The sequence below is a fragment of the Dermacentor variabilis genome, chromosome 2 (genome assembly GCF_050947875.1).
Source record: "Dermacentor variabilis isolate Ectoservices chromosome 2, ASM5094787v1, whole genome shotgun sequence".
Classification (NCBI taxonomy): domain Eukaryota; kingdom Metazoa; phylum Arthropoda; class Arachnida; order Ixodida; family Ixodidae; genus Dermacentor; species Dermacentor variabilis.
This window is the reverse complement of record NC_134569.1, coordinates 189,871,045-189,882,262: the sequence shown is the minus strand read 5'-3', so window position 1 is coordinate 189,882,262 and position 11,218 is coordinate 189,871,045. Positions and strand designations below refer to the sequence as shown.

The following is an 11,218-nucleotide window of genomic DNA, read 5'->3' as shown; positions in this document are numbered from 1 at the left end:
TTCCTTGTTTGCTTGCCAATTAAAGCAGAGGTGTATACCACAGGCGTACTTGTCAGATGCACCTTGTTTCTTTTCCATTTTGTGGGTTTGCGACGCGCCTTTATAGTGAGCGATGGAAAATTTTTAAGTTTGTACTAGTAAAAGTCGACCCGCCCCCGATTTTGCATAGAAACCTTGGGGGTTGCCCCCCACTCCCCCCCCCCCCCCTACGGAAAAAGAAAATTCCGGTTATGTGCCTGGCATACATATAGTTTGATCAAGCTGATGCTCATCCAGGAGGCCGCAGGTACCATCGGGGAGACGTGTATAGTTTTTTGTTGTAAAGTTGATCTTCCAAATGAATCCAAATATGTTTTCGATGCTTTTAATGCAATTCATATTGCATACAGTTGTTACACCCACATTGTTACTCCTCTGGTGCACCTAATTTCAGCATTGGTTAAGAAACAGCTGCACATCAAAGCATTGTCTCATTTATAATGGTCATGCATACTGTTTTATTAACATTATTTGCCATAGCGGCCTCATCACACACTTTGGAATTGTCAAACGTTCACTCAGGAATACTTAGTCGGTTTGTCTGTAGGCATCATTTTTCTATTTTCTTTTTAGCCAGCCTTCTCATTGTGACATTGTGCCACTAAGCCTCTTGATGTACACATACTGCATGACATATCCCAACAGCAAAGCTAATAGATGTTAAAACAGCTGTTTGGCAAAACACTTTGTTTATTCATGCAGTGATGGAAGCAGTTCAGGATGCTTAGGAATTAAGAAGGAATCCAACAAACAGCAGATAAGTCTGTATTTATTTACAAGGACTATTGATCCAGAATGACAGTTACAATGCTAGATATACAAAATAAAAATACAAATGGATAGTTGAGTATGCTCATTCATAAAGTAATGTAGCAAAAGAGGTCAAGGTTAATGCGTACAAAATATCTTTGGGTTGAAAGTGGCAAAATGGGTGGCAACAAGATGTAGTGGATGGGTAGAAGAATAGGTAGTTCGTGTTTTTAAAAAATTACTAATACACATGGTTGACATGGATGGATTCACTGACACCAACAGGAACCTCCTAATACATCTGTGAGCAACACATTCATGTTATAGTAAACATACAAACAATGAAAAACTGATATCACATTGGATTTGTACACTGGCTGTCGACTGCTACCTAATGTTGAAGTAAAGTTATGGCACATTATGTAAGGTAATATATGAGCAGGGAACTAGCTGCTTAAAAAGACATTATAAATGTATTACATTGAACATGGAGCAGTTTTATGTAAAAAAAATAATTGTAGGGAGAGAGCACCCCCAGCTAGGCTTGTGAAGTAAAGCCACTATAGTCCAGCTGGTTGACGAATAGATCTACAACTGTGCTTGTTTACTTTCAGTGCCTGGTGGGCACTTATTTAACATGGGATGCAAGTTTAACTGAGGCCACAAAAAATTGTCTTAATAATATCAATACAAACATGCTTGGGGGCCATAGCCTGCAGCCTCTTCCACAGAGGCTACTCACAGCATCAATCCATCCAACCAAGTGAAGTGCCTTCAATTCACGCAATGTTTCTAAATGCAAGTGTGTAATAATTGTTTTTTTTCTTTACAGAAGGTACCGGTACACAGCATACAGGCAATTTGTGCGCTGGCTGTGGGGGCGGCTTCGAAAAGGCGAACGTTTTGTGTTGCCATCGTGTGCTGTCGCGAAAATTCGGGTGACGTTCCCCACAGAAACGCCCACAGGGTTCAAGTACCCCGAGTCTTAGAGGGAAAGAAAATTGTGGAAGCAGCGGTGTCATTGATAAATCGCCGTGCACATTTGAGTTCCTCATCAGATATCGAAAAATGTTCTGCTTACCTGTCAGCAGGTATCACTAGTCACAAGGTTGTCAGTTTTTTAAAGCTAAAGTGCTGAGCAGTAAAACATTCTGTATTCTTGTTGATGATGTGTTTCGTCACTGAAGACATAATGGAAAAGTTAGTGATGACTAGAATGCCAGCGATATGGCAGAGTAGGAAGAATCATGTGTGCATGTTTAACTCTTTTCTTACCAGGCCTTAGGAAATCAAGCAATTTGACATATTGTTTACACGTTGCATCAGAACAGGAAATAATGTTCTCTTCTGTCTGGCCGTTTCCTTTGTTTTTGGTTTTGGCATTGTTTTGGTCCCTTTGTTTTGGCATTGTTTTCTAAAGCGACACAACAAAGTCATTTCTTACAACCACACTAACGGTGCACTCGCTCAATGTGAAGCTAAATTTGCCCGTCTAACTAGCATATAAGTTAACATTTTTGTATCGTATGGGTTGCGGCTAGTGCTTTTTGGAATTAAATGATCACTTTGAAAATGAGCACATTGTTAACGGTCAGGGAAGAGTCAAGAAAATGTGTGATGGCCGATCTCTGCACCACATCAGAACTTGAGGAACCGTGCTTTTTGTGCAGCTACAAGGTCTCTCTTGGGCACTCTTTGGTCATCCCGAGATGAGAATGCAGCTGGAACACTTTCCTCCACTTGTGCAAGTGCTTTGGAGAATGTTTCATACTGTGCGCACAGCTCCATCACTTTCTTGTGCAGGTCTTTCACATAGTCTGAAAAAAGAAAAGTTCAACAGATTATTGCATTTCTTCCCTTTCATACCTGCACACACCTAAAAGGGGGGATGTCCTATGACATATACAAACACTCCATATACTAGAGTTGATCCAGAAATAAGGTTACCATCAATTTCACAAAGAGACGACATTGTTTAATCTCATAAAAATTAACATCATTGGAAAAGTGAAACTTTTCTCTATTTTTCTATATAATCGCCATCTTTTTTCTACGTATTCTTGTAGACTGCTCCAATTTCTGGACCCCAATGTCATAGACCTCCGCCGCCAGCCCGTTGAGGAAGCGTTTCACCTCTTTGACTTCATCGTCGCTCCGGAGGCATTGGCCATTCAAATGTTCCACGTTCTGCATCGTGGAGTGTCTGTCATTGCACCCTTTCAGTGAGACATCTCTATGATGTATAGCTTTTGGCAGTACATGGCAATCTTGAGCAAAATTCCACTGATCTGGCAAAATGTCTTCAGTGGACAGGCTGTCATGAAGGTTCAGAAAATGTCTTAAAAACAGCTGTCGCAGTGACTTCACTCTCCATTGCAAAAGATAGCGATGCTTTTGGTAGACAGTACAGGAGGACTAAAACATTCCCTTTTTTACAAACATTGCTGCATAACATATTGCAATAATAGGCAAAGCATAGCACAGCAAGTATTTTCAAATTGACTTGCCAAATGTGGGAGCTTCCTTGAGTGCACATGCTGTCGAGGTACTTTGCCTGACCTTGGAGGACTTTATGCGCCACTGTTCTGCACCATCACAGCTCCTTGCTTGCTCTCGCTGGGAGTTCTCGTTGAAGTGGAGCGCAGCAATCAGTGTGCTAGAAAATTATTTTGTCTCAGCATTAATAATCCACTGTAGTTTCATTGCTAGAACATCAGCTTATGCAAACTCACCGGGCCTTCATATGTGAATGCAGTCGACTTTGGGGCAAAACCATTTAGAACACTGTGGAAGGACTCCAGGCTGTATGTCTGAACAGATGGTGACAACTGGCGGATGTCTTTCAGCAACAGTGGTGCTGCCACAATGCGCTCAATTTGCTTGTAGGCTGGAGAGTCTGACAAGAAAGGGAATTATAAATACAGCTCTTTTATGCACTTTATCTTGGTGCTCTTTGGTTATTTATGCCTACCAGCAGTGAGCCATTGCATGCGGCGGGATTGTCCGTGAGGACAGCGGGGGTACAGGCCACCATGTCCTTCATGTCCGCTCTTAATGTGGTTCAGCATGCTACTCCATGCCGCCACCAGCATGTCCCCGTTGCCACCGCAAGCGCATGCACACCAGTACAGGTGGTTGGTGATGGCTTGTGTCCATTCCGTAATGGCACTGCATCCAGCCCTCCGTGAAGCTGCAGTCAGCTTTTTCCTGATGCCTGCAACAAGGCAACAGCACAATACACTATTGCTCCATATCAGGTGGATCTGCACTTTGCGTACCATAAGCCTCGTAAAGATATAGCAGCACTGGTAGGCATTGTACAAACCAAGGTTGCAAGCAAACTCATTAAAGGAATCATCTGCCTAAGAATCTAACGAAGGCTGATACAGCTTGAATACTAAAGAGGTATGAGCAGAGGAGCCAGGAGGGCAGTGAATAGCCTACCGTGATAAAAGCCATAACACTCCTTCAAAATCCCAAATCAACTTCCTGTAGGAGCTGAACGAACAATGCGCACACAACAGGCATGTAGTAGTATTTATTTATGGACTAGTTCAGTTTCAGGAAATTTTAATATAGTGTAAAGAACAACGCAGACAAATGGGCCAAGCACAATCGTTCCTCCTTATCCGAAATCCTTTTCTGGTAAAATTTGACATGCTAAAGAATTTATGCTTCGTACTGAAATTTGTTTCATCACCAGGGTTAGCCATGATCATGATCGCATGACAAGTCTATGACGACACTCATGAGACATGGACGATGAAATTATGAATAATGATGCCGATGGAATGATGAAGGCAGTACAATGAAAGTATCATGATCACGATGGGGTGACGAAAGCAGTATAATGAGCATATTACGACAAACATGACCATGTTGCAATAACCATCACAGCAGTGGCATAATCGTGATTGTATGAATTTCCTTGTCTTAGCATACGTATCCACTGAACAATCCATTATACAATTGCATGTCCATTCAGTAAGTGCACTAGGTTACACACAGGCCATCTGTTGCAGGCGAACAACATGAATTTCTTCGTACCCTTTGCAACATGCCACACATCGAAGTGATGATTGATCTCCGGACGTTGCAGCCGCATGTGCTTCTTAATTCCCGAGTGGCGGTCCGTAGTAAATGAGCTCACAGACATGCCTTGCTCAGAAAGAAATTTGAGACCTCTTACGAGGCCCTCTTTTTCCATCTGGGCACTTGCCTGCACTTGTCACTCTGCAAAACAGGAATGCACAGAAAGCACCGCTGGTATTGATATCATCATCAGCCTGGCTATGCCCACTGCAGGGAAAAGGCCTCTCCTATACTTCAACCACCCCGGTCATGTACTAATTGTGGCCATGTTGTCCCTGCAAACTTCTTAATCCCATCTGCCCACCTAACTTTCTGCTGTCCCCTGCTTTGGAGTCTTTGGAGTCCCCTTTCTTATGGATTAAGATTATGTTGGCGTCCTTTCAAGATTCTGGTACACTTGAGGTCATGAGGCATTGCGTATACAGGGTGGCCAGTTTTTGTAGAACAATCTGCCCACCAACCTTCAACAAATCCGCTGTTACCTGATCCTCCCCAGCTGCCTTCCCCCTTTGCATAGCTCCCAAGGCTTTCTTTACTTCTTCCGGCGTTACTTGTGGGATTTCAAATTACTCTAGACTATTCTCTCTTCCATTATCATCGTGGGTACCACTGGTACTGTATAAATATCTATAGAACTCCTCAGCCACTTGAACTATCTCATCCATATTAGTAATGATATTGCCGGCTTTGTCTCTTAACGCATACATCTTATTCTTGCCTATTCCTAGTTTCTTCTTCACTGCTTTTAGGCTTCCTCCGTTCTTGAGAGCATCTTCAATTCTATCCATATTACACTTCCTTATGTCAGCTGTCTTTCGCTTGTTGATTAACTTGGAAAGTTCTGCTAGTTCTTTTCTAGCTGTAGGGTTAGAGGCTTTCATACATTGGTGTTTCTTATTCAGACCTTGGTATTTCCGGTATTATTACACAGCCTGAAAAATATAATCGTAGCAATACCCAGTTTAGAAATCTCGAAAGAAGGACCACCTCTTTACTGCGATATGCCACTGAACGGCTCGGATTGCGTGTCAACGTTGCATGCCATATTTTAGTTGGCTGGGGTAAATATTGCTTGTATAATAAGACCTATCATGAAAGCATCTGAACTGCTCCTTGCTTGACTTACCTCCTTCACTTGAACTTGCTCTGTGTGTATGATTTTTCTCTTTTCAGGGCACAGGAAGGAGTACGAGAGGAACTTGGCGCTGTGGCCAGGGGAATCACATCGCCCATCCCCGCAAAGCTGCAGGCTGGTATCGCTGAGCTCTGTCAGCAAAGTTTTCTGATGGTCATCCAAGACCTGTAAGGAATTCACGAGTAAAGTTCAAGCACAAAAGTGGCACAGGGGACAGAGAGATTTGCTAAAAGAATTCACGCTGTTAATGAGCATGGGAAGGTTAAAACTGCGCAAAAAAACAAATACAAGTAGAAGGAACACACAATACATCACGAATGCAGACTTGTGTATTCCTTTGCTTCCCCTAGTTTTTTCATGCAGTTTTAACCTTCCTTCAAGTGTGAACCAACTAGTTAGCAAGAATGTCCTAATGAGTGTGCTTCAGAGTGATTCAAAATGTGACTGGGGACGAGGACATAAATAGATGCTTGAAAGAATGGAACATTGGGCAAGTTGGTTGCATTCATGGTAACGGGCAGGTCGTACGATGAGGACAAAGAACTGCGCAGGATGAGCACTGAGCTTCAACTGCACTTTATTCACAGAAATTGCTTGTTTTAATAGAAAAGAAGATACACGAACCCAGCTATGACACGATGATAACGACAGTAGGAAGAGATACAAACCTTGAGGATAACACAGACTTATAAATGCAACAAAACTTATCAGGTACATTAAAAAGTGACACACTAGTTAAAAATCATTGCTTGTCAAAAACTATGCAAGGTTACTTGCTTTCTAAATGTGATACCGATGTCTGCCTGATGCACGCGATCCCTCTTTTATGTATGTGCTATGCCTCGACTAGTTCACATGCGAATTTTTAGTGATGTTGATGTGATTTTGCAGCACGGAAATCAGAGGACCCACAAGCTGGCAGAGGCATGCAACATAAAGAAAAGAGGAATCATGCGTGTCAGCCAGACATCAATATCAGTTTTACAATCCAAAGTAACCTTGTCGCACAAGGACTGGTCAGGTGCATAGTTTTTGAGCATGTGATTTTCAACTAGTCTCTCACATTTTCATGTACCTGGTGTCCACGCATAAGTTATTCATATCTTTAAATCCGTGTTGTCCTTGCGGTTTGTTTCCATCTGTCTTTTTGTGCATCTTCTGTAATAGCTGGATTTACTTCTTGTGTAATAGCTGGGTTTACTAACTTTTTGTTTGTATTCCAACAGGCGTTTTCTGGGAATTAAATGTAGTTATATCAGGGATCATTCCGCACAGTTTGTTGTCCTCATCGTTTGTGCTGCACATTACCATAAGTCGACAAGCAGAGAAGGCCATCCTTTGACATTACATTGAGACGGTCTATTACAAACGAGAGTGTAAATGCATTGTACACTAAAAACAAAGGAATAATGAAGTGCAGCACAGATAAATTAAGCACCAGTGAAAACATGACTTGCTATTGCCTGCACAGCGTGCCCATGATCGTCGAACACAGCATTTATTTCTGCAGTAATGAGATAGGTGGATTGCTCATTCACAGTGTGCCTTCCCACACTATCTGGGCTTCTTCAAAGATTGCACCCCACAGGCATGACAACGATTCACTAAAATGCCTAGTTCATCATTGTTATTGTGCTCATGCAGAGAGTCATTTAAACAATGCATCTGCTGCTTGGCAACACATTTGCATTTTCTTTTATGTTGCATTGGAAATATAGTGTTTATGCGGGATGGAGGAAGGTAACTATTTGCACTCCTACATGCTGTTCGATATTTCTTTAAGGCAGGAAACAAGATGCATGTAGGGTGTTAGTAATACCTTGTCATACTTGCAAGTTACCCTTTCCGCCTAACAACCAGAAACATAAGCTTGTCATGTTTTCATTGGTGTTCTATCTATGCTGCACTTCTTCAATTCTTTGTTTCTAGCATACGGCATGCACATGTGTAGCACATGTATAATACAGAGACCCATCAGAAAGGCAGTGCCTGTCCTCGCCTACTCATTGATTTTTGTTCTTGTCCCAAGTAGTGCAGTTAGATTTTCAATTATGCAGGACAAACTTGCTGAATTTCTGACGTTACGAAGTTACATTCTTCAGCCATACTCATCTGAGCCACCAATGCATTACATTAGCTTACACAGTACTAGGAGGACCAGTTTTCACGGAATAGCCTTATGAAAAAAATATATCCTTTGGCTGAAGGAAATACTTTCCTGCAACAATCAACACTTACAATTTTTTTCAGTTACATTCCTGGCAGCAATAAAAGAAAGGGAAAAAATTGATGTTGGTTCCCTTGGCGTGGAATGCCGAAGTCTGTAAAAGCTGTAATGTCAGCGATGTAGAGGTTCTGAATAAAATGAAAATGGCAACCCAATTTACTGTTCTTTCATTACTGATGCAATGAACTGCACAACATCATAATAATGTATGTTCACATTGGTGAAAGTAATACGCAACCGTACGTTAAAACACTGGACCCAACCAGATCGACGACACAAGCGATTACACAAATGGGACCAAGAAATGAAATTTCGTATGCCTCACAAGTTCAAAAAAAGCCACACGAGCATGGTGCACCGGATTCGCGTTGGTGTCGCATTCACCAACTGTTATAGACATACGATAGGTGCCAGTGATACTAGCCCAAACTGAATACTGCGCGGTGCCAGAAACACTTGAACATATATTTTGCGTGTGTCCTGCGTACACGCAAGAACGACAGCAACTTGTCTCTTCCATTGCAGCGATCCATAAGAGACCGCTATCAGACGAGTTTCTTTTAGGTCCGTGGCCTAATGCAAACAGCGCAGCCGTGGTAACAAGTGCCGCTATAGCTTTTCTCCAAGCCACTGAGCTGGACGCACGGCTTTAGAGATGCCACAACTCTGTGAATTTGTCTATACGCATCTCTTCCTTATACCATCATCAGCCCTTTCCCTTCCCGTCCCTTCTCCCCAGTGTAGAGTAGCAGGCCAGAGCAAGTTATAGCTCAGGCCGACCTCTCTACCTTTCTGTAAATAAATTTCTCTCTCTCTCTCTCTTGGTGAAAGTAAGCACAGAACTAATACTCAGGTTCGAAATAAAGTGCCTTTTGAGCATATTTGAATGGTGCCAGAGGTACTGCAGGTTGGCATTATGAAAAGTGGAAGCTGTGCAATTACCATGGTCACTGAAGGAAGAAGGTATGCCTTCTGGTAATTGAAGAAAGCCTGGTCGCTCATGACTTGCACACCCATCAGCCGCATCATCCTGAGAGCACTAGTAGGACTTGAGCCGGAAAAAAGCAGAGCCGTTGCCAGGTCGATGTTGCCCCTCGGCTTGGTTCCAACAAGTGGCTGGCTGGACCACGTATGCACATGTGCGTGTGGACATTCAGTTTCTGCTGTAATGCGTGTGCCAGTGTAAAACAGCTTCACTGTGCATGAAGCTGACAAACAAGTGCGGCACTGACTCAGAAGGGGGACTAGGCAGGTGCTGTGGACAAGGAAGTAGTCCTTCCGGTTTGCATGCGCATCTTCGTCGCTTCTGGAAAAGGAAGTGCTCACTGTCAGGTTTCACAAATATATGCATTTGACAATATACACTGTTTACACCATGATTAATAAATTGCCTCACTATATCTGGGAGGTACTGTTCCATAAGTTATGCTGCACCAATCACGCCAGGAAACACTTCTTGTGATGACACTCATAATAGAAAGCGCTAGAAATAATTTTGTGAAAGTTTCATCCAGATTGTGAGGGTTTTTTTTTCCTTATAAATTCTAACGGTAATCTTGAACCATGCTCTCTAATTTGTGTTGATTAAAGTTGCAAAAAAACACTGTCCAAAGTCAAGCTCCAAGACTTATGGCATTTGAGCTCTTTTTTGCAAAGGGGAATGGTTCTAAGAAACGGAATTAGTGTCGGGAGTTGCTACTCCATGTCTTTATCATTGCATGTCACTATTTTTGAGCATGGCTTCCTATGTAGTAAAATATGAGTCCTGCTCACTCATCAGCTAATGTTGCATCCAAGGTACAAGTCGAGTTGTCTGGCTCATATGTCGTGTCATGCCTGTCAGCTTTGCAAGCTACCGGTGATGCATCAGGTGAGGCGAGAAAGCTGGCCTCCTGTCTAGATGTTTGTCGCCGTCGTTTGGCTCCATCAGCTCTTCGAGCACTACAACGCCTCTTCACAGGTGTTGATGTCACGGGCTTCCTTCTCCTGCAAACCTGCGTTCCCTTTTCCTTTGTTTCCTTCATTGTTGTGTTAACTTGAACTCCTGCAATAAAAGTCACGTTGGAAAAAAGCTATTCAACTGACCATTGTAGGTGAGGATTGCTTTAAATATTACTGTAAATGGAAATGAGACTACCTGTGATCAAAATGAACATTCCTTGAATTTAAGTGCTGATGCCAACATTACCAGAAGCAAACTCACCAATGCTCGTGCCGGGCAGACGAACTTGTACAGATTTCGTATTTCCAACGCTACTGCAACTTTGTTCGGCAGTGCTCGACGAGAGGCTTGCATCTGTCCCCGCGTCACGAGTCGCCTAGAAAATAACGAACACGTCAGGTGCAACCAGTTTGTGCAGTGACTTCTGTCAGTGCAGTCATCGAGCGAGAGCGCCAGTAATAGCCAGTTTTCGCGCATTTTGCGTACCTGTACGTCGCTTTTGTAGGAGGTGTCGACTGTCGAAGCGCTGGCTTGCGATTCGCTACGTTCAGCCTGAAAATACAAGCAACTTTATGTCATGGCTGTACATATTCGCACATTTCTAGCTTTTCCTTCGTGGAAACAAAATGCCGCACTCACCGCCCCGTCTTCGTCCTGCAGTTGTTCTTGCGCTTCGGAGAATGCAGGCAAGACCGACGGAACAGCGCTACGGGAAAGCATTGCTCTGATAGGCACTCCAGACGACTTCAGTAAGTCGGCGTTAAACTCGTAATCCTCTGGACGAAAGTGCAGCGAGCACACTACGCGATTTTTCGGCTCTTTGCCAACGAGTTGTAGCAGAGGTACGGCACTTAACCACTTCGAACGGAGAGGTTCACTCCTTGGCACACAGTGATAAGTAACGTTGGATTCGCCGCTGCGACTGCCCTTGGCCAAGTTCCGCGAACCGTTCGGGCATCCCACGCCATCACATGGACGTGGCATTCTCGCTGCTTGTTCCAAATGAAAGTTTCACGAGCCAGCAGAACCCGCA

The 11,218-nt window shown here is 43.2% G+C and overlaps 1 protein-coding gene across 1 annotated transcript; it reads right to left on the bottom strand.

Moving 5' to 3' along the window:
- Window positions 1–2,427: 2,427 nt before the first annotated feature.
- On the bottom strand, window positions 2,428–9,361 carry LOC142570608 (uncharacterized). Its single transcript, XM_075678974.1, has 7 exons — window positions 9,186–9,361; window positions 6,008–6,181; window positions 4,837–5,008; window positions 3,761–4,003; window positions 3,514–3,685; window positions 3,297–3,445; window positions 2,428–2,606 (listed from the first exon to the last, which is right to left on the bottom strand). Exons 1-7 carry the CDS (start codon window positions 9,270–9,272, stop codon window positions 2,428–2,430), a joined length of 1,176 nt encoding a protein of 391 aa, XP_075535089.1. The 5' UTR covers window positions 9,273–9,361.
- Window positions 9,362–11,218: the final 1,857 nt, after the last annotated feature.